The sequence below is a fragment of the Sus scrofa genome, chromosome 5, assembly GCF_054392235.1.
Source record: "Sus scrofa isolate SSC_HxYL_T2T_F1_AM1 chromosome 5, Sscrofa_HxYL_maternal_Yorkshire_Landrace_v2.0, whole genome shotgun sequence".
NCBI lineage: Eukaryota > Metazoa > Chordata > Mammalia > Artiodactyla > Suidae > Sus > Sus scrofa.
In genome coordinates, this window is record NC_139387.1 from 72,775,334 (window position 1) to 72,803,208 (window position 27,875).

At 42.9% G+C, this 27,875-nt stretch overlaps 2 protein-coding genes across 20 annotated transcripts in view; one reads left to right on the forward strand and one right to left on the reverse strand.

The window, feature by feature from the left end:
- The first annotated feature begins 18 nt into the window (after positions 1–18).
- On the forward strand, positions 19–25,987 carry AKAP3 (A-kinase anchoring protein 3). Of its 18 annotated transcripts, none has more exons than XR_014845221.1 (7): positions 19–570; positions 951–1,320; positions 5,995–6,102; positions 8,589–8,684; positions 15,913–18,225; positions 24,188–24,317; positions 25,609–25,987. XR_014845221.1 is itself a non-coding variant. In XM_085024541.1 (6 exons), the coding sequence occupies exons 4-6, from the start codon at positions 8,589–8,591 to the stop codon at positions 25,762–25,764; spliced, it is 2,592 nt and encodes an 863-aa protein (XP_084880667.1). In that variant the 5' UTR covers positions 19–570; positions 951–1,320; positions 5,995–6,102; the 3' UTR covers positions 25,765–25,987.
- A 1,489-nt stretch (positions 25,988–27,476) lies between these two features.
- The window catches only part of DYRK4 (dual specificity tyrosine phosphorylation regulated kinase 4), a 54,159-nt gene continuing 53,760 nt past the window's right edge, over positions 27,477–27,875 (reverse strand). For both annotated transcript variants that reach the window (XM_084956930.1, XM_084956931.1), the window contains one exon: positions 27,477–27,862. In XM_084956930.1, the coding sequence (XP_084813056.1) occupies positions 27,618–27,862 (245 nt within the window). In that variant the 3' untranslated portion in view covers positions 27,477–27,617. The remainder of the gene's footprint in view (positions 27,863–27,875) is intronic.

A 27,875-nucleotide genomic window follows, 5' to 3' on the forward strand; every position in this document is an offset into this window, starting at 1 on the left:
GGAAGGAGACGGGGAAGAGAGGAAGTAGGAAGAGAAGAGTCCCGGTGTCGAAATCCCAGCTACAGAGCGGATTGTAAAGATAACTTCTTATTGTCAAGAAACCTGAAGTTCAGGGTGAACCAGTGACTGGCTGAGAGCCAAGATGGCAGCATCGCGCTGGAGGGGTTCACCTCCCCGGACTCTCAGGCCATTGTTTCCTGAGATTGTCGGATGCGGCGGCTCCAGTGAGGCAGGGATGGAGAAGGCGTGGCCCCTGCGCTCTGGAAGCTTCTTTAAGGAGAAAGCTAAGGCTAAGGGCAGGGACGCGGAGATAAAAAGTGAGGACAGGGACTGGATGTGAGAAAGGATGCGTTCGTCGAACTCGCCGAGCAGGTTCTGTCCTGGAAGCCTTTGCTTTTGCTGTTCCTGCTTCCTGGCGTGCTCACCAGCTCAAGTTTCTGCTTGTGGGAGACCTCGGAGACCGATGTCTTATGTCATTCCGTATGTCCTTTAATTAACTCTGGCTTATCAAAGCCCTTATCTCACCACCTGACGTGAATCCAGAGATTCTTAAACTTGGAGTACTCAGAGGTGGGCTTTGGGAAGTCCGTGAACCTCCTTAAATGTCATGTGAAATTTAGTGGTCAGATATACACCTGCACATTTTTCTAGGAAGAAACTAAAGACGGCTTTCTCTAGCGCAATGGTTTATAATTTTTCTTTAATTGTGGGTCCCTTTGAGACCCTGCATTGTTCCAGAAAGTATCTAGAGCTTGTGGAAACCCCAGAAAGATAAGATAAATACTCGCATTTTAAAATACTTCCTTCAGGGCAACCCTCAAGATCCCCTGAGTAGGAACAGCGACCTGCAGCCTGTCCTGAGACATCTATCTTGGGTTTATCAGAAAAACAAATTAGTTTGGGGGAATCTTTTTAGACTCGATCATTTCTTTAGTGTTTTGTTTTTTCAGGAAGAAGGAAGTGTACGTTGCTGGGGATGGACAGTACGCCTGCAGTGAGTAGAAGTGGCCTGTTACTAGACTTCTAAGATTGATTGTTCTCACTCTGCCCCACCCCCACCGTTTACTGAAGTGTCATCTACCAAAGTGAATTGGAAGAAGAAAAAAACTCTTGAAGAAATTGTATCAGAGAGTTTTACTAATGTTGCACTTTCCTATTTTTTGGCCTCATCTTTTGTTCACTGAGTGCTCACATTTTGCTAATATTTGATTCTGGAGTCAACGTAAATAAAAACTCACTTTCCTGGTTATGATAAATTGACAAATCCCATTATCATCGGCAACTTTTTTTTTTTCTCCTTTGGCTGCACCCATGGCACGTGTAAGTTCCCATGCCAGGGATTGAACCTATGTTGGATCCTTAATCCAGTGCGCCACAAGGGAACTTCCATCAGCAGCATTCTAAAACCTGTATAATATTGCCAGTTATGTTAGGTTTTATCTTCAAGTCAGACAGCACCTCCTGTTAATATTAGTTTCAAGGTGGCATGATAGCATTGAAAGAGGTACTCAGAATGTTTGATCCCAGTCCTAGTCTACCAGGTATTAGTTGTGAGCTGGGTAAGGATCAGATGACATGAATGTGAAGGCGCTTTGTCAGCTGCGAAGTGTTGTACGTGTGTTCATGCAGTTATATTCACATACCACTGAATTATCAAAATCACAAGATGTTAGGACTAAAAGGGACCTTAAGAGATCAATAAACCCAGCTTCTTTATTTTAAACATGAAGAAACTGAAATGGAATATAAAAAACCATTTGAAGGATGCTTATAATAAACTAGTCACATTTGAATTCATTAGTGATTTTAATCTTTGTCTCATAACCTTGTTCAGAGAGTCATTAAGAGTACCTAAGGTGACAATGCAAAGAGATTGCATTACTAGTAAATTCTCAAGCCTAGAATTTGCCAACCCAATGCCTCTGGGTCTCCGCTCCATTTCCCAGTACTGTTCCTTAGGTCGAGAATTGCAAAGCATGGATTAGGGCTACTCTGAGATTTATTATAACACAGAGATGGTCAGTTTAAGTAAAACATCTCAAAATTTGTATTTTTATGAAAGGTAAGATGCCTAAATTAGAAAGAGTCCAGGCTGGATCACCCAAAATGGGCGATCCCTTGAGCTTTGCATAAAAAACTTAGTAGACTCAGTTCTTGGATTTCTTACTCTCTGCACCCATCTGGTTTTGTTAACACATAATACTTTGTTGTTTTAAGAGGACTCCATTGACGTAATTTCCCCCTCCCATATTCCCTACCAAAATTAGACATCCAAATGGGAAAATTAATCCAGAGAATGCAAGCCCAGTCCTTCCAAACTGAGCATCAGAGGTTTGGAGTGTATCATCACTCCTCCCCTTGTCCTTTGAGCCTCCCCACTGTTGCTATAGAGACAGTGATATCACCGGTTGTGATTCTGATGTCACTCTCCAGTCCCAGCAAGGGGGAGGTGCATGGAAGGCTGGGGGAGGAAACAAGATCTTGAGCTGAGCACAAACATCCCAGCATCTTCATTGACTTGAAAAGTATATTCTGGAATCTTCTGTGGTTCACGATTCCAGTGCTACGGAGGTAGGAAATCCCACTGGACTGATGAGACAGCCCATTTTCTGATCCTCTGCTGTTAAAAGGGAGAATTCAGTCACAAGTGATGGGTAGCTTTTATTATTCAACTGAGCCTCCCTCTTTGCCCAGTTTTAATTTCACATCAGATCCTTCTGGAAATAGCCTCTCCCTCTGCAGCTAAAACTTTATCTTTGCTGTCGAAGTTTTAATTTTGTTGCAGATTGACCAGACCCCCTTGACCATACTTTTAGGGAAATGGGAGGGTCTTACTCTCTGCTCTCCAATTCGATGATGAGACTGGAAGTTTCACTACCTGCTGACTTTTCCTCTTCATATGTGGCTAGTCCAAAAGTTTGTTTTTCCAGTGCTGTCATAACAAAATCAGACTGGTACAGCTCCAAGTCCCAATTCTCAACCACTTTCACCATCTCACTGTTATTTCTCAATTCTTGGCTTGATAACGGAGAACTGGGGAAAGGCAGGATTTGTATATACTATGTGAAGAAAATCTATGGTGCACTAGAGGAAGAAGTTATTACTAAGAGTGAAAATATGGGAGATCCACAGGAAAGCTTAATGAATGAATGGTGCCACTGAGAAAAAAACACAACAGGCACACTTCTAATCCGTATTTAAACAAAATAACAGCAAACCCATTTCACCAACAACCAGATTTATTGTCTTCTGTATGCCAGGCACTTAGAGAAAGGGAGTGAGAGACAAAGAGAATGGATATAAAAGAATATATTTTTCCTTTGAAAACTGGTCAAATAAAGTTCAAAACTTGGTCAGATATGTATCAACCCTGCAAAAGCTTCATTTATGCTGCATGTAATTTGAGTTTTTCTGTGAGTTTGGGAACCTTGAGTAAACAGGAGCTCTTGCTTGTGATGAAGACAGGAAACATGTCTTGAGAAGGAGCTGAGGTCTGGGGTACAACCACCATACCTAAGCCCCTGTGTTGTTTATAGGGGCTTAGGTATGGTCGTTTACACCCTCCCTGGCTGGCATAAGTCAGTCTTCTCTTGACCACCAAAAAAAAAAAAAAAAAAAAAAAAAAACAACCTGTAGCTTGTAGAATGTTAACCTGCAAAGCTGTAATATTTCAACGGAATGTATCCACTGGTTTCATATGCCATTTCTGGGCCTCAATTTCCTAATCTGGAAATTGGTTTCTAAGCTCCATTTATCTTCACGTTGTATACGGAGCATCCTTTTTTTTTTGTTTGTTTGTTTTCCACGCTAGCTCCAGGATGTTATTCACCAACCTTGAAGTTAAGAAATGGATGAATCCATTCATTGGCTCCATTAATCTCTAGATTTTCCTTCCCTCTTTTCCACTTCATTATGAAACATTTGTACAAATTTAGGAGTCTGAATATCAAAAGGTATTTAAATACCTCTTTACATATACTATTATCCAGGGCAATTTAGGGAACTTAAGTCTAAAACAAACTTCCTGGATACAGACAAACATGCAGAAGATAAAATAGAACAAAACGTTAAGCTATATATAAGCAGAAGTGTTTGCTGAAGCTACATGACTAGTGTGAAAGCAGTACAGGAGTTGTTTTGAGATCTTAATTTATTTGTATCATCGGGATAGGAAGGTCTGTTAATCATTGGATAAGAAGTTACACCTTCCAGGAGTTCCTGTCTTGGCTCAGTGGTAACAAACCTGACTAATTTCCTTGAGGACACAGGTTCAATCCCTGGTCTTGCTCAGTGAATTAAGGATCCAGTGTGGCCGTGAGCTGGGGTTGCAGATGTGGCTTGGACCCTGCTTGGCTGTGGCTGTGGCATAGGCCAGCATCTGTAGCTCTGGGGTGAACATATCCCCTAAGGAGGCAAGTTCACGAAAGCCTGAGTGTATGATTTATGGCCCTCGCAGGCTTGAGCAAGTTGGGGTTTTTTGTGGTGGTGTTGTTACTTTTCTCATTCTCCAATCTAAGAAGAAAAATAAAGCTATCTGGAATTAGAAATAGGCAGTATTCATATATTCACTCTTTCAGCAGGCAATTACTAAGTACCCACTTTAAGATAGTATCTACTGTAAAGGACACTAAGATGAATACAAAAATGCATCTGCTGGGAGTTCCCTTTGTGGCTCAGCGGTTAACGATCCCAACTAGGATCCATGAGGATGCAGGTTCAATCCCTGGCCTCAGTCAGTGGGTTAAGGATCTGGCGTTGCCATGAGCTGTGGTGTAGGTCGAAGATGTGGCTAGGATCCTGTGTTGCTATGGCTGTGGTGTAGGCCAGCAGCTGCAGCTCTGCTTCAACCCCTAGCCTGAGAACTAACATATGCCACAGGTGTGGCCCTAAAAAAAGAAAAAAAAAATGCATCTGCCTTCACAAGCCATCCAATAAAGGTAATGAAATATATTTGTATAATTAAAATGCTAATTAGGATGGAAAGGTCAAAACAAAATAGGATGGAAACTCTGATGAGGGAGCAGTCACATTCAATTAGGTATTGAGACATTTCATAAATGGCGTAAACTTTGACCTGGGCATGAAGTAAGGGTGGGTTTTTTTGTTTGTTTGTTTTGTTTTTTTCTTTACGGCCACACCCGTGGCATATGCAGGTTCCCAGGCTAGGGGTTGGCTTGGAGCTGCAGCTGTGGGCCTATGCCACAGCTACAGCAATGTGGAATCCGATCCACATCTGTTACCTACACCACAACTCACGGCAACACCAGATCCTTAACCCACTGGGTGAGGCCAGGGATTGAAGCTGTGTCCTCATGGATACTAATCAGATTCTTTTCTGCTGCGCCTTGATGGGAACTCCTACAAAGTGAGGTGTGTTTTTTTTTTTTTTTTTTGGTTTGTTTATTTGTTTGTTTTTAAGGGTGGGGTTTAGACAGACATCTTTGAGAGGCTGGGAGGAGAGTCCAAGATGAGTGTCCAATGCCCTAATGTCTTCCGTTTCCGTGTCTTAGTAGAGGTAGTGTAAGGAAGGAAATTGATCTGGAAGCTGGTCTTGACATCAATTATGAATTCCTTTTATAACATGAGAATGTATGTTTCTCTTGAGTCCTCAAAGGAACACTTGCAATGTGTTTTAAGATCCACGAACTCAGGGCACTTATTCTCCATTCTAGCTACTTATCTTTTGACTTCCTCTTCAAGCCTAGTTTGAAATTAGGCTTAAAGTTTCTGGGTCCTCGTTGTTAAATAAGTCATCTACTAATTTTTTGAAAGTGGAAAATAACAACAGAGGATGAAACCTTTGTCGTCATCTCGGAACCATCAGACTGCACCAAGGATGAGATCTGGACTTTAAATGTGAATGTCATTTTGTGCTCATCTCTTAACGTATCACACGTGAAAAATAAAGAATAGGTCAAAATCACTACTTGGTAATAAAAGCAGTAGAGCTTGTGTGTAAAATTAGTTGTTTTTATTTGTGTCTTTCCATTGCAGATTCCTTATATTACATGGCAGGAGGGGTGGATAAATTTAGGAATAGTGACGACAGTAACACATTACTCCAGAGCTTTCCTCATATCTCAGAACCTGTCCTGAGTAAGAGTAAGTGATCACACAACTTCCTTCGTTTTTTGTACTTCTCTCTCATCCTTGCTTTTTTTATTGTGGTAGATAACCTAAGTAAGTCAGTAGAACGTACTGATTTTGTCATTTTCCATTAGAGGTAATTCATTAAGATGAAATGTAAACTACAGATTAAGAGGCTTCTCATCCTCTGGCCAAGTAATAGTGCCATCTAGCCCTTTAGTCGCAGTAGTGATTCAAGCATAAGAATATTTATATAAAATAGTGAGTTGCTGGAGTTCTTGCTGTAGTACAATGGGATTGGCTGTGTCTTGGCAGTGCTGGGACGCAGGCCTGGCACAGTGGGTTAAGGACCTGGCATTGCCACAGCTATGGCTTAGGTCGCAACTGTGGCTTAGATCTGATCCCTGGCCTAGGTGCTCCATATGCTGCAGGGCAGCCAAAAAAAGAAAAAAAGAAAAGAAAAACTGTGAGCTGCTGAGAGACAATATAGGGTTTAACTTCATAGACATTAGCAGCTTCCTTGTTAGGGTTTAAAAAAAAAATTAAAATAAGATACCAAAAAAGGTTAGGAGATTTCAGAAAAAAATTTTAAAGAAAAGAATAAATAATTATCTTTCTGGAGCTGGCAAGTCTTTCTCAGAGAGGATCTCACCTATAAGCCCAGGCTTGGGGATTCTCAGTTCTAGATGTACAATGGAATTGCCCAGAGAGCTTTTAAGAAATTCAATGCCAATGTTTCCACACTCTAAAAGCTTTGAAATAGGATACTTGGCAGAGGGGGGCGAGGTCTCCCAGACTCCGTATTTTTAAGCAGGGTGATTCTAAGGTCTAATCATGGTGAAAAACCCATAGCTTACCCAAGGGATCTATTGTATTACAGTGTTAGGAGGAGTGAAAGAAGCTGTTTTCGTAGCTCAGTAATTTGAGTTAGTGATTGGGGTATGAAAACAGGTACAAATCCTTTGGGAGCAAAGAAAAGGTAGCTCTTTTATTTTCTTTCTAATAATTACCCATAATGTTATATATAACAAAAATAATAAATAAGACTGATGAATAAGTTTATGTGTAATCGGTGCTTGATTTGTCTTTGTTTTATTTGGGGGGAAGATGTTTGTCTATCTCCACCAAAGCCTAAAATCCTTTAAAGCAAATATTTCCAGTTAACCAGGTATTCAATCCCTAATAACGCTCCACTTATTTCAAGCCATTCTTTATATAACACAATTTCACTATTAAAAAATTAGGATAAACTTTGGTACTTTATTATAACATACAACAGAATTTTAAAGCAGTATATTTGTTGGAATCAGGATATATGTATATGTGTATGTATTTTACATATATGTGTGTATGTATCTGTTCGACAAAGAGTTTAGGGGACATGGGGTGGGGGGGATTGGCCATCTTACTCCACCTTGCTTATTGAGAAGTATAGACCTAAGCAACATTTATAATAAAAGAAGGGAAACTTCAGTGTGGAAGCCTAGTGATATAATTCTGTCAAGGAAAAAGAGGGCAAAATATGATAATTAGCCATGTTTCCAAGAACCGTCTTGGAATAAGATATAGTGATAGAGGAAGTGGATAAGACCAAGGCCAAAGGCCAAGGAGTGTATGGATTAGGAGCCATGATGCTCACTTATGAGATGAGGCAGTGAAAGCTGCAAGTGTAAGCAATTCTTTCAAGAAAAGTGACCACAAATGAGAGAAGAGAGAAGCGGTAGCTAGAAGATGGCTTGAGTGAAAGAAGACATGTCCAATGAATATCAGCTTCTGGAAGACCAAGTATACGGTGGTGCCATTACAGAGATTAGGGAATAGGGCAACGAGTCGGGAAGGTTATGAAAAAAAACAACCTGGGCAAGAACATCACTGCCTCCAAGGCCCTTTGAGTGGTACATGTGACATCTCTCTTCTGGCATTCAGAAGGCTGCCTGAACCATGGAGACTGGGAATTCCCTCAGGACCCTTGGCTAATTGGAAGAGGGATTATTCTTAAAGAGGAGATACTAGATTTTCTGTTGATACAGATAAGCTAGTGCTCAAGACATTAATTATAAATGAAGCGTATGTTACTTCAAAAAATTGGTGAGGCAAGACCAGAGAGGGAGAGGTAAATGAATTCTATTTTGATCACATTGGGCTTTTAGCTTGTACTGAAAATCCAGGATGTGGAAGGACTGTCAAGCCAGGATACAGAGAGCAGCTCAAAACTGCTTATGTTCATTCATGAGTAGGTCTGTATTAAGCACCTCTAGAATACAGTGACCCCTGGCCTCTTCCCTTAGGGATGCATATGCTTAGGAAATCTCCCTGCAGTTGAGAGCTGGGATGGCAACATCCAGAGCAGAGTGAGCCTCAAGTAGCTCTTGGGACAGATCTCTGTGGAAAGCATTTCTCCTGTTTTCCACATCTCAGTCTTTCATTTTATTTCTCCTTTCTTCTATACAACTAGCCCATTTGACGATATAATTAGCCCTTCTCATTTTTTCTACTTCCAGATGTCGGATAGGGTTGACTGGTTACAAAGCCAAAATGGAGTATGCAAAGTTGATGTCTATTCCCCTGGAGATAGCCAAGCCCAGGACTGGAAAATGGTAAGGGTCAGCCTCCTTGTAACTGCTGAGTTAGGAATGTGTAGAGCGCCATTGAGAGTAGCTTTATTCTCTCCACCACCACCAACCATCCACCTCTTATCTTGAAGATGAAGTTTTCAGGGGCGGGGGGGGGGGAATGAACTCCTTTAGAATAACAACAACAAATCCATCTGTGGTTTTTTTGGGGAAAAAAAATCCTATAGTATGAGATTAGTAAGAGAAATGTTCATGAAAAAAAAAAACTATGTATTACAGTTGTAAAGCTTTAATTTTCAAACAGAAACAGATTCAAACAGAAATATCCCCAAAGTCCATAAAAGATTTTTTTTCCTGAAATGTCGGATGCCTCATAATTTTCAGGATTATAAACTCATCCACGTGATATTGTCATTTTTGTGGGGGAGTTCCCGTTGTGGCTCAGCAGGTTGAGAATCAAACTAGTATCCATGAGGATGTGAGTTCCATCCCTGGCCTCTCTCGGTGGGTTAAGGATCCAGCATTGTGGCAAGCTATGGTGTAGGTCACAGATGTGGCTCGGATGCAGTGTTGCTGTTAGCTGTGGTGTAGGCTGGCAGCTGCAGCTCCGATTTGACCCCTAGCCCAGGCACTTACATATGTCACAGGTTTAGCCCTAAAGAGAAAAAAGGGGACATTGTCATTCTGCTTGCATCAACAAACATTTATTAAATGCTTATTTAGAATCAGGCACTGTAGGTCAGGGTCCAGTTAGAAGATGGAAACCACACCAGTAATTTAATATTTAAAAACTATTCAGTAGAGGTATCTAACCACGTTAACTACTACATGCTATGAAAGAGGACTCTAAGGGTTCCAGAAGCAGCAGATGCAGAAAGCAGCTACTACAACTACCCCTGGGCTGAGAGAGTGAACAAGCAAGAAACCGAGGCCTCACAAAAGCTTCCTCTCCCTCAACCAAGGCTACTTCAGATCTCCTTGGAGAGCGTGGGCTGCTCTCCAAGGAGAGCAGCCCAGGACAGCAACAGGACAGCAGCATGCGTCCCTGTAGTGCAGGAGACACCAGCCAGAGGGTGCAGGTGGCCAGAAGGGAAACCCCTCCCTTCTGCTATGACCACGTGGTGCCGTTCTGTCAACAAAGCCAGCTGCCAAAGGAGAGTTGTCTCAGGGGTCCAATTCCAGAGTCATAAAGCAAGACAAAAAAGGGTGGACTTGGAGTTGAGAGACAGTGATGGATAACCAGCACAGACACCTTGCTGAGACTCAGGGTCAGCAACAGAAAAAGAAATTAGTAGAACTCTCTTCCTTTTAAGGACCTCACAATCTAAGGGAGTCACCATTGTCACCCTGTTCCTTAGTATTACCATTTATCAAGCATCTACTTGCGTGTAATGTACATGACCCATTTTCTCTTTGTCCAAAATCTGTTTGGTCTGTCTGTATATAGCCTAAGAGAGAAAATATTAACAAATCTACATATGACATTAACATGTAGATACTAAATATCCAATTACTATAGAATAAATGCTACCTGAAACTGTTTCTACCAGATCTTTTATTTACCTCTGCTGTTTCATTTAGAAAAACAAAAGATGAATGAGCTTTGATATTAAATCTAATTAAATAAAAATTCCTTGATTTTTTAGTAAGTGAGAAGCACTCTGGAGGATGCAAAAAAAGGACAAAACAATTTCTGCCCTCATAGACCTTACCATTCATTTGGGAAAATAAAAAATACACATGTGAAAATATAAATTCAATTTAAAAGCTCTAAATAACTAGTAGACACTAATTATAAGATGCTCCTGAGGAGTTCCTGCTGTGGGGCAGGAGGTTAAGGGTCTGGCTTAAGTGTGGCATAGGTCACAGCTGCAACTCAGATTCAGTCCCTGGCTCTGGAACTCCATATGCTATGGTCGTGGCTGAAAAAGGAAAAAACAAGTTGATGATATTTGCCAAGTGGGTTTTCTGGACAGTAATTGCTGTGGGTATTTAAAGAAGAGATGGTTTCAAAATGGAAGATGGTCAGGGGAAAGTTTATATTTAATTGAGCTAGAGGTGAAGAAGAGTCGGACAGGCAGCACATGTGTTGACTTAACACTAAGCTACTGAAGTGGAGGATGGCTGAGGAGAGAGCATTAAACTCCTTAATCCTCTTTATACTTTCCTTCAGGGACTATGCAGATTTTCCCTGTTTTTTTTTTTTTTTTTTTTTTAGGGCCCCACTTGTGGCACATGGAAGTTCCCAAGCTAGGTGTCAAATGGGAGCCACAGCTGCCGGCCTACGCCACAGCCACAGCAATGCCAGATCTGAGTTGCATCTGTGACCTTCACCACAGCTCATGGCAACACTGGATCTATAAGCCACTAAGCGAGCCCAGGGATTGAACCCGTATCCTCATGGATAGATACTAGTCGGATTTGTTTCCCATGAGCCACGAGAGGAGTGCTTTCCCTCTTCTTAATTAAGAAAGACTCAGAAATGATTGGGTATCCCCCCTCCCTACTCCTCAGGATACTAGTACATAAGGAAAGAAAGTTAAAGGATGCAAGAGGGCAAAAGGTTTGGAGGGGATGGTGTTTGATTGTTGACTCCATCCATAAAAAAGAAACAGGATTAGTGTCTCTGCCAGTCACTTTGGCTTCATCAGCAACTTTTGCAAAATTCTTCTGGATCGAGTAGAATAATGCACATAGGTAACACACATTTTAGTTTAAAAACATAAAAGGACAGTTGAAAGACTAAAATACACCAAGCAAACACAACTCCTTAGACTCTATGACGCACTATGCTATGCTGTAAGGTTTATTTTCCTTAATGTTCTGTGAAAAGAACTGAAAAGGATAAAAGAAAATCCCCAGCATCTGCATTAAATCTTATATAAGACTTTCCTGTAACATGTTACAGCCCAGTTATGGAAACATGCCTATTTGCAGATAGTGTGCCTGACCGGAAAAGTAGGTAACATTAAGGAGTAATATTCAAAAAGGGGTAAAGTCAAAACTCCCAACTAGATACGAAAATGAGTACATGTTAAAGATTTTAGGAGTTCCCGTCGTGGCGCAATGGTTAACGAATCCGACTAGGAACCATGAGGTTGCGGGTTCGGTCCCTGGCCTCGATCAGTGGGTTAAGCATCCGGCATTGCTCTGAGCTGTGGTGTAGGTTGCAGATGCAGCTCAGATCTCCTGTTGCTATGACTCTGGCATAGGCAGGCGGCTACATTTGACCCCTAGCCTGGGAACTTCCATATGCTGCAGGTGCAGCCCTAAAAAGACAAAAAATTGATAAGGAAACTGATGAAAGGTATTGCAACTAGTTCAAAGGAGAGTTTCTAAAGAGCTATACTTTAATTTGGGGATATTTAAATGAATGTGCAAATCGAGGCAAAACTGGCCTCTTCCACGGTTGAACCTCCACCGGTCAGATTTATATGTCTCTGGACCTGTAGAATTATTTTGCATTGATATCAGTTATCTGCAGCTTACAGAGTTGTAAAATAACCCGCAGAGAATCAAAATCAGATTATATAGAAGGCTGTATGTAGTGCTTTGTCTGTAGACTACGGACTATAGACAACGCATAGTTTTCTATTGAAGCACAAGTGTTTTCCCTACATTTACCTCAATTTTTATTAAAAAAAATCTCAAGATAACTTTTGACCACAAAATAAGGCCAGTCTCATCAGATTTGGTCTAATTATCTATATAAGTGCAGTAACTTAAATTTGTGTTACTGGAAATTCGTGAGGCATCTCAGATTGGCCTTTAAAGGCCAACGAATTTGCTCTCCTCCTGAGAAGCTACAGGGAGGTACTGTACAGCATGGTGACATAGTTGATAAACTATATTGTATATTTGAAAGTCACAAAGAGAATAGATTTTTTTTCTTTTAGGGCCACACCCATGGCATATGGAAGTTTCCAGGCTAGGGGTTGAAATCGGAGCTACAGCTGCTGGCCTACACCCCAGAGAATAGATTTTTCTTTGGCCTCACCCATGACATGCAGAAGTTCTGGGGCCGGGGATGAAGCACACACCACAGCTTTAACCAGAGCCACAGCAGTGATGACGCCAGATCCTTAGCCTGCTGAGCCACGAGGGAACTCCCAAGAGAGTAGATTTAAAAAGTTCTCTTTGTGGAGTTCCCTGAAGGCCTAGTGGTCAGGATTCAAGGTGCTTTCATCACTATGGCCCGGAGTTCAATCCCTTGTCTGGGAACTAAGATCCCACATCAAGCTGATGCACATGCAGCCAAAAAAACAGTTCCTATCACAATAAAAAAAATCTTGAACTATGTGTCATAATACTGGACGTTTGACTTCTTGTGGTGATCGTTTTGCAATGGTACAAATATCAAATAATTATGTTGTACACCTGAAGCTAATATAATGTTATATGTCAGTTGTATCTCAATGAAGGAAATAATAATAAACTCTTGGTCATGTGTCAAAAGTAAACACAGAAACACCAAACTCACTTGTCCAGAGATTAAAGGACCCTTCTTCCAACTGGGCACAAGATTCCAAATTGATTTGAGCTTAAGATGGGCAAAAAATACTAGCAAAATATATTTTCTGTTGTCTCTGATCAGAAGTACATCTCTGTAAACCATTAATCCAGGAAAGAAATTACCAAATTGTGAGACAATAAAACCAAATTCTCAGTCATTGATGCCATCAATGATTATTGGCTATGGAAGAACCAAAACAAAAAGCAAAAGCAAAATTAGTAGAGAGGAAAATCAAACCAGAAAAACAGAATGTCTTCAAAGCTCTATTGCCCTTTAGATTCACCTCTGGGGGCCAAAAAAAACATACTTGGTAACTGCACTCACGATGCCATTTACCTCTGGGGGCAAATCTGTTGGACATCTTGACAAAGACTTCCTAAACTGTTAAAAGATCATTTTCAGAGAAGAGTGAAATGATGATGGTCATATGTAAATAAAAATAAACTCAAGTTAAAGTTTTAATTCACTAACAAGAAGCTGGTGCGGTTCCAGAGAGACTCAAAGAAAGAAGATCTGTAGATCAGGAACATTGAAGGGAATGTGCAAATGGAGGCAAGACTGACTGGCCTTTTCCACAGTGGGAGAGGCAGTCAGTCAAAACTCCCCTGGTCAGAATTCACATTTGCATAGACAAGAATGACACTGCATTGCCACCAGTCATCCACAGAGTTAGCAAATAACTCCCAGAGAATCAGAATCAGGAAATGTGGAAGGGTGTGCTATAGATGAGGCATCGTTTTCTGCTAGAACCCAAAACTTCCTCAGAGTCGCTCTTATTCAAATTAGGAGAACCATTTAGGTGCACTTTGAACCAATCCCTATGGTCCATTAGCAACTTAAACCAGCCTGTAGAGTTCCAACCACTTTTCTTTTCTTCCCAAGTCACTCAAACAGCAGGGTACTGCAGGGGTGGAGAGCGCCAGTTTTAGTCTGAACTGGATTTAAACACCAGCCCCCATCCTGCAGTAGCTGTGAGATGCTAGTCAATATTTAACTTTGCAGTTTTCCCACCTGTGAAACTGGAAGAAGATACCAACCATATAGAGTATGTGTGAGAAACTAAAATAATGTGCGTAGAGCACTAAGCACCATGCTTAGAAGACATAAAAGTATTTAACAAAGTCGTAGCCAGCAACTCTATGGCACTTGGTAATTAAAATGCCAAATTATTTTTTTACAGATGGGCAGTTCTTGTGGTCATCCCCAGAGAGGCATAACCACAACGATCCTTTACATTTGATGGCAAATAGGACACTTTCACACTATCTTATTTTAGCCTGTGTTCAAGTGAAGATTATAGATTGTAGTCAGCAAACATAAATATGTGCCTGTGTTTTTCACAAGAAGTGTCCATGAGAGAATCTGCATTCCCTCAAAACTAATTGTCCATAGATATTAACTCTAATTACACATCAAATTGTTTACTAAGTCATGTCCACCGGCAGCCATTTAGCGTATCAAGGCTGTGCTTATGGTAGTTGCAGTGATGAACCCAGCTAGTATCCATGAGGATGCTTGTTCGATCCCTGGCCTTGCTCAGTGGGTTGAGTATCCTGTGTTGCTGTGAGCTATGGTGTAGGTTGCAGATGTGGCTCGGGTCCCCCCGTTACTAGGCTGTGGTATAGGCTGCCAGTTTGCAGCTCTGATTCGACCCCTAGCCTGGGAACTTCCATATGCAGCAGGTGTGGCCCTGAAAAGCAAAACAAAACAAAAAAGAAAACAAAAAGATTGTGCTTGTGGGGCCCGGCAAAGTGATTAATTCTGCACAGTTGTCCTTGAATTTTCTAATTTTTAAAAAACTGTACTTATAAATAGATCTAAGTAAAACAGATAACCCATAGAAAATAGCCATTAATATTGATACATGAAAAACCTGATTCAGCTCAAATGCTAACTCTGTAGCTGATAATGGTCAGATCTTAAGGGTATAAGTTGTTGGGGTTTCCTTGTGGTGCAGTGGGCTAAGGAACTGGCCTTGTCACTACAGCATCTTGGGTAGCTGGTACTTGGTATGCATTTGATCCTTGTCCTGGGAACTTGTGCATGCTGGGGGCGCAGCCAAAGAAAAAAGGATATATGTTGTTACAGGCAATATAGTGCAGTGGCCCAGAGCATGGGCTTTGAGGTCAGCCTGCCTGGGTTGCAATTCTTCCTCCATCCATGATTAACTGTGCAACCTCAAATAAGTAATTAACGTAATCAGCTCAGTTTCCTCTTCAGTAAAAAGTAGATAATGAGAGAGTTCTCATCGTGGCTCAGCCAGTTAAGAACCAGCTATAGTATTCACGAGGATGAGGGTTCAATCCCTGGCCTCACTCAGTGGGTTAGGGATCTGGCATTGCTGTGAGCTGTGGCGTAGGTTGCAGACGCGGCTCAGATCCCCTGTAGTGTAGGCCAGCAGCTGCAGTTCTGATTTGACCCCTAGCCTGGGAACCTCCATATGCCGCAGGTATGGCCCTCAAAAAGGGGGAGAAAGAAGAATTGAGCTAGCATTTCAGTTTACTACCAGACTATTACATGACATAACAGAACAATACTAAATGCCGCAATAGTCTTAAAATATCTGGAGCAGTGCCTGATACACAGTAAGCACTCAGTAAATGTTGATTACTTTTATTGGGCTGATGGCACAGTTAAGACGAGAGAGGTGACCACTTTTGTAGTTGATATTTGAGGCTGTCCTGAATATCCTGTATCTTTACTTTGTTATAGTCGGATGAATCCTTGTCTATTTTTAAGGAAGCTTCCACCGACCCTATCAGAGTGCTCAGCTGGCTCCGCAGAGACCTGGAAAAAAGCACAGCAGGGTTTCAGGACGTTAGGTTCAAGCCCGGAGAATCATCGTTTGGCGGGGAAATGGTCAACTGGACAGACCCCCATAAAGGTTTCTGTGTGGACTATTACAACACCACCGCCAAGGGCAATCCAGGGAGATTGCATTTTGAGATGACTCACAGAGAGAACCCTTCCCAGGGGCCCAGTGCCCAAGTGGGTAACGGGAGCTCAGTGGACGAAGTGTCCTTCTACGCCAACCGCCTCACCAACCTCGTCATAGCCATGGCCCGCAAGGAGATCAATGAGAGGATTGACGGCTTCGAGAAGAAGTGTGTCCACCAGTCAGTGTACCTGGGGGAGGAACCCGCACCCAACAAAAGCCTGAGCAAGGTGGCCTCAGAGCTGGTCAACGAGACCGTCTCTACATGTTCCAATAATGCCACTTCGGATAAGACTCCCGGCTCCGGGGACAGAGCCTCAGGATCCTCACAGAACGCCCCAAATTTGAAGTACAAAAGCACTTTGAAGATCAAGGAGAGCACCAAGGGAAGCAGGGGCCCAGACGACAGACCCGCTTCTAAGAAGTCTTTCTTCTATAAGGAAGTGTTCGAATCTCGTAATGCAGGCGACGCCACGGAGGGTGGAAGGTCCTTACCTGCGGAGAGAAAGATGTTCAGGGGGCAGGAGAGGCCCGATGACTTCACCACCTGTGTCAGCCAAGGCATCATGACCTACGCCAACAGCGTGGTGTCCGATATGATGGTCTCCATCATGAAGACGCTGAAGATCCAGGTGAAGGACACGACCATTGCCACCATCCTGCTAAAGAAGGTCCTGATCAGGCACGCCAAAGAGGTGGTCTCGGACCTCATCGACTCCTTCATGAAGAACCTCCACAATGTCACGGGGACCCTCATGACGGACACGGACTTTGTCTCGGCCGTGAAAAGAAGTCTCTTCTCTCACGGAAGCCAGAAAGCCACGGATATCATGGACGCCATGCTGGGTAAGCTCTACACGGTGGTATTCGCCAAGAAACCCCCTGACACTGGCAGCAGAGCCAAGGACAAATCCGAGAGGTATTCGCTGGTCTCCGTGAAAGAGATGGGTGACCCTAAAAACCGAAACATCAACTTTGCCTCGATGAAATCCGAAGGGAAATTGAGGGAAAAAATATGCTCTCATTCACCCAAACCAGAGACGGAGAAGAGCTGTGCCGAAACTCTGGGCGAGCACATCATCAAAGAGGGGCTGACCCTGTGGCATAAAAGTCAGCAGAAAGAAGGAAAATCTCCAGCTTTCCAGTGTTTACCATTCGCAGCTCCCAACAAACAGTATAAACCTGCGCCAGACATTCTCCTGGGATTTCCTTTCGATCCGTGCAACCTCAGCCCCCCTCTGCAACACTTAGAGAAACCTGAGAATTTTATGTGTGATTCAGACTCCTGGGCCAAGGACCTGATCGTATCTGCCTTGCTTCTGATTCAGTACCACCTGGCCCAGGGAGGAAGCATGGATGCACAGAGCTTCCTTGAAGCTGCTGCCAGCACCAACTTACAGGCCAACAAGTCCCCTGCAGTTTCCGATGAGTCCAGCCTGAAGCCACCTCATGTGGGGGGTGACCAAGAAGAAGCAGAAAAGAAGGATCTAATGAGCGTTTTCTTCAACTTTATCCGGAACTTACTCAGGGAGACCATTTTCAAGAGTAACCGTAGCTCTGATCCCAAGCCAACTAAGGAGGAAGATAGCCCCCAGTGTGAAAGACCTGTAACCCCTTCTCCCATCAAATTCAGTGAAGGGGATGAGGCAGGGGGTACTTTTGCTGGGCTGACCAAGATGGTTGCTAACCAACTAGACGGCCACATGAACGGGCAGATGGTGGAGCATCTGATGGACTCGGTGATGAAGCTGTGTCTCATTATTGCCAAGTCCTGTGACTCTCCCTTGGGAGAACTGGGGGATGACAAGTCTGGGGATGCCAGCAGGCCTGTGTCCGCCTTCCCAGAGAATCTGTATGAGTGTTTACCAACCAAGGGCACAGGGACAGCAGAGACGTTGCTGCAGAACGCCTATCAAGCCATCCACAACGAACTGAGAGGCATGTCAGGACAGCCCCTGGAAGGGTGCACAGCACCCAAGGTGATTGTCAGCAACCACAACCTCACCGATACGGTTCAGAACAAGCAACTGCAAGCCGTACTTCAGTGGGTAGCCGCCTCAGAGCTCAATGTCCCTATTTTGTACTTTGCTGGTGACGATGAAGGAATCCAGGAGAAGGTAAGGAGGCAGAGTCGGGGGGAAGGGTGGAAAGGCTGATTTAGGGGTTAATGAGGGTTTCAAGTTCTTCTTCTCTTTCTGATGGAAGGACAGCCACAAGGAGGGTAGAATGGGGACAGTAAGGATTTGAAGCTCCTGCCTCGTAGCAGAGATAATGGGTCATTAAAATTAGATTTAGCCTAATAAGAGGCATATCCAAGGGGAGACAGATAAATAAGTTTCTTTTTTCCGCATACGCATATTGATGAGGATGTACAGGTAAGGAACTTCCAAGAGACATGGTGAAAGAATCAGATGAAGGCCTGAGCTCAGGCTGAATTCTGGATGGGACAGCTTGGCCCAAAGAATGAGGAGCAGCAGCTGGGAAACATCCTGGAGATGTGCAGGGGAGGGGCGTGGGGGGAGAAGTGTCTAGATTTATGATCTTTTCAAGCCTGTCATTCCTCTCTTAGCTGGTGATCTAGGAGGTGTTGGGAATTTGAAGGGAAATCCGGTAAATAATACCCCTCTTCCCCTCACCCTAAGTTCTGAATCAGTTGAGAAGTAAGACTAAAAACTAAGGCAGGCAAATCAACTTACTACTTTTATTACTGGTAAAGGTAAGTGTGCCTCTGACTCCTTTTCTTCTCCCAATTTAGGCCTTGGCACTGCTCACTGAAGGGAAATTTGGGGTCCGGGGAACTTCTGTTTCTGTAGTTGCTGCTTCATGCTACTGTGGGGGAATTAAGACCATCCCCACAACACACACACACACACACACACACACACACACACACACACACACACACACACTTCGGGGTTTTGATTATTTCGTCTCACTTGAGAAAAGTGGAAAAATGGCATTTACTAATTAAGTGGGAAGGAGTGGCTCAAGAGTCTGGGATTATTTATAAAAAGTATCCATCCTCTTAGAAACCAGAGGATGTGGAGGAAGAGGCTCTCTCTGTTTAGTAAGTGGTATTACTAACCCTGGTAACTAGGTTACGTGGTTTAGCTGATGTCTGAGACACAGGCCTGTACTGCATCCACATGAGGCCACACACAGCCCAGGGGAGGAACTATGTGATCGGGAGACTTGCTACGCTGGCGGCCTGGGGACCAACGACATTAGCATCATCTGGGTGCTCGTTACGAATGCAGCGTCTCAGGCTCCACTCCTGACCTGCTGAATCAGAATCTTCACTTTAGCAAAATCCCCAGGTGATTTGTATGCATGTTCCAGTTTGGCACAGAGGATAGAACCTGGGCTTCCAATCCTAGATTTATCCCCGAGTCCTTGCCAAGTTCTGTCTCTTGACAGTTTTTCCAGTCTGTAAAGCAGACGACTATTTTGGCACATAGCAGTCCACAGAGGGGACTATATTCACAAAAGCTTTAGACCAATGAGAAAATCTAAAAAGAAGCATAGCTTTTATGTGTACAGTGTGTGAAAAAGGCTTTGTTCCGATGCTGTCTTTTAAGTCAACACATCACACATCACTTACGTAATACTACACACACACACACACAGAGTCTTAGCCCAAAGTAAAGACTCGTCTTTTCTTTCTTTCCTTCCTTCCTTCCTTTCTTTCTTTCTTTTAAGGCTGCAGCACCTGCAGCACATGAAAGTTCCCAGGCTAGGGGTCAAGTCGGAGCTGCATCTACCGGCCTACACCACAGCCACAGCAATATCATATCCCAGTCATGTCTTCAACCTACACCAAGGCTCATGGCAACATCACATCCTTAACCCATCAAGCAAGGCCAGGGATTGAACCCACATCCTCATGGATGCTAGTCGGGTTTGTTACTGTTGAGCCACGACAGGAACTCCTCATCTGTTTTCTTAAACAAAGAGTGGAAGGGAAGGGGGTCAGCACACCCAAACTAATCAGTAGATTTGCATGGAGCATCAGAGTGTGTGTGTGTGTATACATATATATACACACACATACATAATATATATATACACACATACATTATATATATATATATACACACACATTATATATATACACACATTTTATATATATATATATATAACTTTTTTTATGGCCACACCTGCAGAATATGGAGGTTCTCAGGCTAGGGTTCAAGTCAGAGCTGTAGCTGCTGGCCTATGCCACAGCCACGACAACGTGGGATCTGAGCCACATCTGCGACCTACGCCGCAGCCCACCACAACCCCAGATCCTTAACTCGCTGAGTGAGGCCAGGATCAAACCTCCATCCTCATGAATGCCAGTTTTGTTCATAACCTGCTGTGCCAGAACGGGAACTTCCAAACATCGGAATATTTTTAAGAGTAATTGGGATGAAGATACATCAAAGAAACTACCTAAAATGAGTTGAAATTTTTTTGGGAAAAGAATTAATGTATGCAAATATTTTCTTGCTGATGTTGTGATTGATCCTGGCAACACTGGGTTGCACATGAGCCCACTTCCTTTAATAAACACGTTTGTCTCCATTTTTTAATAGGTCATATGTGCACAGTTCAAAATCCAAAGGCACAAAAAAGATGCATAGTGAAAATTAAGGACTTTTTCTCATCTTTATCTCCCATCCTATTGCCCTCCCTGGAGAAAACCATTCTGATCAATTTATTGTTTATCTTTCTAGAAATACACATACAGAAACAAGTAGAAACTCATATATACATCTTTTTAAAGTCATAAATGGTATTATATATATTCTCTTCTACAACATATAGAGTCTTTTTAATGGCTGCTTATTTATTGTATGAAGGTTCTGAATTTAAAAACCACTCTCCTATGGATGGACATTTCTTTTACCAATATTTTGCAACCATAAGCAACTCTGCGTGCACAGATTCAAGTGTATCTGTATATGTTCTTGTAGATTTGATATATATTCCCTGAATGCCTTTCATAGAGCTTGCACCAGTTTGCACACCTACTCATGGGAGTGCCTCTTTCCCACAGTTTAACCAACAGTCCACGCCAAACTTTTGATCTTTGCCAAGTGTTGCTTTACTTTGCACTTTTATATTAGACGTGAGGGTGAATATCTTTTCAGATGTTTAAGAGCCATTTGAATATCCTTTTTCATGGACAAATTGTAACTGCTGTCCATTTTTCTGTTGAGTTGTTGGTCTTTTTCTTCTTGATCTTTTTCTTCTTGATCTGTGAGTTTTATTTTACAAGGAAATTAGCCTCTGATATTAAGTTCAAATTTTTATTATCTGTCTTTTGATTGATGTTTTGTGTTGTTTCATTTTTTTCCCTACACAATTTTTAAAATGTTTGTGTAGTCAAGTGTGACATTTTACCTTCTATTTTTCCTGGATTTTGTGTCATATTTTGGAAAACATTCTCCACTACAAGATATTAACAGAACCTCCTCATGTTTTCTTCTAGTGCTGTTAGATGATTTCTAAAAAGATGTTTTAGACATTGATCCATTTTGAATTCATTTTTACGTAAGATATGATGTAGGGAAATGATCTCTTATTTTTTTCCAGATAGCTTCCTCTGCCTTTTTTTCTTTCCTGAGTTTTCTGTTCTATCCATTGAATCATTCATCTGTTCTTACTACTTTAATCCTATTTTAATAGTATATTTTTTTAATAGCATGTTGTTTTAATCACTGTAATTCTGTGTTTTGATGTCTAATAGGACTAGCGACTCTTTATTCCTCTGTCTCAGGATTTGCTAAGCTACATTTGTCGGTTTCACCATCAGCCACAGGCAGCCATCAGCCTGCTTCTGAGCACCACAAGTGTGCCTCTCTGACATCCTATAAAACAGTGCTGTAAAACATGTAACATAAGGTTTTCGAGGTTTTCCCGTGCATCAGCAGTTCATTCTTTATATTGGTGAACAGTATTTCATTAGACATGTTTTCCTATCCATTCACCAGCTGATGGACATTTGGGTGTTTCCACTTTTTTGCTGTTATGCATAGGGCTGCTGAGAGCATTCATACAAGTTAGTCTGTGTGTGGACATACATTTTCATTTCTTTTGAGTAACAAGGAGTGTAATTGCTGCATCTTTTGGTAAATAGTTTCTTAAGAAACAAACTGTTTTCCAAAATGGCTGTACCATTCTACATCCCTCCTGGCAATTGACATCGGTGTCAGTGTCTACATTCTCATCAGTATCATTCTTTTTGAAAAAAAAGATCGCTGTTAAAATGGTTTCTGACTGTGGATTTAATTTGACATACACACATTAAATTGACTGAAGATGTTGAATATCTTTTTATGTGCTCACTAGCCATTCATGTATATCCTTTGGCAAGTTGTCTCTGTAAATCCTTTGCCTATATTTTGCCTGGGTTTTTATAAAATTACAACAATTCTTTATGTCTTCTGGATACAAGTCCTTTATCAGATATATATGATTTATAAATATTTTCTCTCAGTCTCTAGCTTGTCCTTTTACTTAATGGAGTGTTTCACAGAGCAAAAGTTTTTAATGAGGACGTCTAATTTATCACTTTCTGCTTTTATTGCTTGTAATTTTGATGTCATATCTAATAAATCTTTGCCTAACCCCGTGGTTCTCAACTGGAGGCAGTTTTGCCCCCAAGGGACAATTGGCCAATGTCCGGAGACACATTTTGCTGTCACAACTAGGAAGGGGGTGCTACTAGAGTCTACTGGGGAGAGAACAGGGATGCTGCTGAACACCCTGCAGTGCACAGGACGGCCCCCAGCAAAGGGTTATCTGTCCAGAAGGTCGATAGTCCTGGACTGAGAAACCCTGACCTAGTAGCCAAGGTCATGAAGATTTCCTCCTTTATCTTCTAAATTATAGTTTCAACCACCCCCCCCACCTTTTTTTTTTTTTTTTTTTTTGCTTTTTAGGGCCGAATTCGTGGCACATGGAGGTTCCCAGGCTAGGGAACTATAGATGCCAGCCACAACCACAGCCACAGCAACACAGGAGCCAAGCCGTGTCTGCGACCTACACCCAGCTCATGGCAATGCCAGATCCTTAACCCACTGAGTGAGGCCAGAGATCAAACCTGAAACCTCATGGTTCCTAGTCAGATTCCTTTCCACTGTGCCACAATGGGAACTCCGTAAAAACATATTCCGCAGTACTGAGGCAAATCATTTAGAGTTTATACTGAGATTTTTACTGTTTCTGTTGTTCTTTGTTCATTCCTGATGTTCCCAGTTTCCTTCCAATACCATTTATCTTTTGTCTGAAGAACCGGGCATTGAGTTCTTTTATTTTTTTTTTAATTTTTTTTTTTTTTTTTTGTCTTTTGTCTTTTTTGTCTTTTTGCTGCTGTTGTTGTTGTTGTTGCTATTTCTTGGGCCGCTCCCTCGGCATATGGAGGTTCCCAGGCCAGGGGTTGAATCGGAGCTGTAGCCACCGGCCTACGCCAGAGCCACAGCAACGCAGGATCCGTGCCGCGTCTGCAACCTACACCACAGCTCACGGCAACGCCGGATCGTTAACCCACTGAGCAAGGGCAGGGACTGAACCCGCAACCTCATGGTTCCTAGTCGGATTCGTTAACCACTGCGCCACGACGGGAACTCCCGAGTTCTTTTAATTTAATCTGAGTCTTTCTTCATTTGTCCTTTATTCCTAAAGTATATTTTCTGGGCATAGAATTATGGTTTGACAGCTACTTTCTTTTAATGCTTAAAAATGTTGTTTTGAGGTTCCCTGGTGGCATGGCAGGTTAAGGATCCAGCATTTTCACTGCTCTGCCTCAAGTTGCTGCTGTGGCATGGGTTCAGTCCTTGGCCCTGGAACTTCCACAGTTGAGGGTGCAACTAAAAAAAAGAGAAAAATGTTGTTTCACCTCCTCCATCCTCTGTGGTTTCTGATGAGAAATCTGCAGTCATTTGAATTGTTATTCTCTTATAAATAATGTAATATTTTTCTCCAGCTTTTAGATTTTTTTTTCTTTTCCTTTAGTTTTCAGCAATTTGATTATGACAGGTCTCAGACGGGTTCATTTGATTATGAACTTTCTTTGGGTTCATTTTATTTCAGGTTCACTGAGCTTCTTGAATTTGTCCATCTGTCTTTTGGCAAATTGGGGAATCTTTCATCTATTATTTCTTCAAGTTGTTTCTGAACCAGCCTTTTTCTCCTTTCCTTCTGGGATTCTGGAGACATAAAGGTAAATAAAGCCTCTTGGGATTGTCCCAGGCCCCTGAGCTCTGTTAATTTTGTCAATCTTTCTGAAAGTGGTTTAATCATTCTCTTACGTTGTTTAGTGGGTTGATTTCTATTGCCCTGTCTTCAAATTATCGGGTTTCCTCATCTCCATTCTGTTAGTCCATCCAATAAGTTTTCCCTTTGGACTTTGAATTATCGTTTTGTTCTAAAACTTCCATTTGGGTCTTCCTGATATCTGCTCTTTGCTGAGACTTTGCCTTTCCATTTGTTTCAAGAATATCTGAGGAGTTCCCATTTCGGCTCAGTGGTTAACAAACCCGATTAGTATTCATGATGACATGGGTTCAATCCCTGGCCTTGCTCAGTGAGTTAAGGATCTGGTGTTGCCGTGAGCTGTGGGGATGTAGGTCGCAGACATGGCTCGGATCCCAAGTTGCTGTGGCTGTGGTGTAGACCAGCAGCTACAGCTCCAACTGGACCCCTAGCCTAGGAACCTCCATATGCTGCAGGTGTGGCCCTAAAAAGACAAAAAGAAAAAAAAAATGTATGAACTTAAGTCTCTGCATAGAATTAACCCTGAAAAAGCTCCTGATAATTGGCCTGTCAGTTTGCCCTTTGACTGTCTATAGAGTCAGGTGCAGAATACACAAGATAGGAATTGGGTTAGTTTGTTGCCATGAGGATTCCAGATGAATGGCAATGCACTGCATTCACATCATAATAGTGGCCTTGGCTAGTTTCTCTCAGTTGATGCTTGGAAAGAGAATTAAACATAGGGTTCAGACCCGGGTGTGAACCTTGCCTCTGATAAGGTCTAGCGCTGTGTTACAGTCCTCACCCCTCCAGGCCAGCGTTTTCCTGTGGGCAGAATGGTTCTTTGAGTTGCTTTCCTGCTTTACCATCCTAGGGTTCTCTGGCCCATAGGGCAGGGGAAGCAGCACCCACATTTGTCCCTGGCCACTTTCTATCCTGCCCTTGTTGGTCCTGGACAATGGTGGAGACTTTGATGATATTACAGTGAACTTAATTCTTAGATGGCAAGAACACTATTGATGGAAGACCATTGCTGGAACACTCATGGACGCAGGAAGATTTTAGTCTTAGTGGGAGATCACATGTGCCCTATCAGGGACAAGGGGATGTTACTTAAGGGCGATGTCACCAGCTTTCTTTGGCCAGGCAGGCGGCGAGCTCACGGTCATGGAAGTCTTCTTCCGAGGCAGGGACTCTCCCCTCTGGCAGGGCGGGTGGGAGGCTCTGCCGGCCAGCACCACTCTCTTTCCCTCCCTCAGCTACTGCAGCTCTCGGCGGCCGCCGTGGACAAGGGGCGCAGCGTGGGCGAGGTCCTGCAGTCGGTGCTGCGCTATGAGAAGGAGCGACAGCTGGATGAGGCGGTGGGCAACGTCACACGGCTGCAGCTGCTGGACTGGCTGATGGTGAACCTGTGACAGGAGCCCGCCGAGCTCCCCCCGCTGCTGTGCAAGCCCGGCCCCCTGCTTCTTTCTGGCTTCCGCAGCTCCCCTCTGCGCAGCCTCCCAGAGCCCTCACATCATCCTCATACCACTCACATCCAAGACAGGTCATCTTATGCTGGTCATTGGCTTTTGCAGATTTTCCTGTCCATGCGAGCGAGCAAGGACATAAAATAAAAGAAAAAAAATTACAATGAAAGGGCTCCAGGTATCTGGTTTCCTTGGCCCAAATGGTCAATAAGTTGAAGCAGTGTCAGGAATGAAAAAAGAATCTGATGGATAGAAGAAAAATAGTGCTGGCCTGAGAGGCCATTTGGTCTGTTCCCCTCAGATCTTTGTTCCCTGAAAATTAGCCATATTTTATCAGCCCCTTATGATACAAATCAGAAAATATTGTTCAATATCCAATCTAAATCCTTCTAATCAGGATCTAGATGGCTTCTTGTCCTGACTGTTCACCTCAGCTTTATCTACGGTTGAATATGGTGGCAAGAAAAGGTCCAAAGGACCTGAGTTCTATGGCCAGTTGTGTCACCTGCTCTGATTTAATGTCAGTATCCCCCACCTCAGAAGCATTTTCTGTTCTTATCCTGACCTTTCTGTGGAATTTTATATTCTCTAGCCTCCTTTTGGGAACTTCCTCCTTCTGGTTTTTAGTTTTCCTATTTTCCACATCTCTTAGAGGCTCTACTCAGTGGTGTCAAGCCCTTACATTCTCTTTCCTAGGACTTTCTCCTGACCTTGTGCTGGTCTCACTCTGGCCTCTTCCCTGGGCGATGTCATCTAAACCCATAGCTTCAGCTACCTTGTGCCCCCTTCATGGGATATTACACAGTGATCCAATGAAAACCATGAAGCCACAGATATAGTCCATGTTGTTTTTGATGTTATGGCGTTCTTGTAAACCTGTTTGAACTATAATTACAACCGTACACAGACTGTGAGTTCAGGTAGGTAAGGACGAGGAGGGCAGGTACCGATGAGTGGACACCTGTTGTAATCAGCTCGTCTTCCTTTGGGAAACCCACCGCCCCCTATTCCACATGGTTCCAAGGAAGCATCAGTCTTGGTGCCACCACCACTGCCCCACCCTGTGGGCATATGACCCAGGCTGGCCAATCAGAGGGTCCCAATATCTCAAACATAGTGATGGGCTCAAGTCCAGTCATTTCTGAGATTTCCTTTAAGCAGGAAGACTGCACCTTCTGATGCAGTCATCAGATGGTAGTGAATGATTCTGGATGGTCGTGGTCATCTTACCCTCGGGGCAGAGTCTGTCTTTGGAATGAAGATAACCAGAGAGAGAAGCCAGACTAATAGGGGGAGGGGGAGCCTGAGCCCCTTGGTCTTGTTTGAATTCCCAGATCCTTCTGTACCGACACCTGCCCCTCCTGATTTGCCAGTCACATTATCCAATAAACGCCCTTCAGTTGTTCAGTTTGAACTTGGCTTCTGTCATTTTCAAACGAGAATCCTAACATAGGTCAACTGTCTTGGGCAAGAACACTGTTTTTGTAACTTAGAGTTGTATGCGTGGCACTCTAACACTCAGTACTTCATGCTCTTCCCGCCCCACCCCCACAGGCACCCATTGTTTCATTTGGTGGGGGGCATAAGGAGGGAGTGTGGGTGCAAGGACTCCCTCTCCAGTCCCTCCCAGTACCAATCAAGCCAACTGGCCATGTGGATAGAGTTTTTGTTTTGTTTTGTTTTGTTTTTAAGCAAACCTTTATGATTAAAAAGCAACAATCTTAAATATTGTACAATATAAGTACTGTCTCTAATACAAATCACTGGTGGAAAGGAACAGGACACACCCTCCACTCAGGTCATACAATAGGTGGTAAAATGTTTGTGTTCTTGGGGGAGGAGTTTTTGTTTTGTTGTCCCGTGGATGTCTTGGACTCTGCCGGCCCCAAAACTGCCTCTGACTTTCTGGAAGCTTCTGCTAGATGGGGCAGCTGGATCACTTCTGCTGTGGGCTGGAGAGAGCCCCGCTGATTACCTGGATTCTGATCCCGTTTAGTGGTATTATCTTTTATTTTATCTTTAGTGTCTCCTTTGAGGATCATATCTACCAAAGAGAA

Bases quoted from the DNA above. Each gene is read 5' to 3' on its own strand.
- AKAP3 (XM_085024541.1), top strand. From the start codon at position 8,589: ATGTCGGATAGGGTTGACTGGTTACAAAGCCAAAATGGAGTATGCAAA. The intron at 8,685-15,885 runs GTAAGGGTCAGC...ACTTTGTTATAG, and splicing joins AAGCCCAGGACTGGAAAATG to TCGGATGAATCCTTGTCTAT. The intron at 18,226-25,608 runs GTAAGGAGGCAG...TCCCTCCCTCAG, and splicing joins ATGAAGGAATCCAGGAGAAG to CTACTGCAGCTCTCGGCGGC.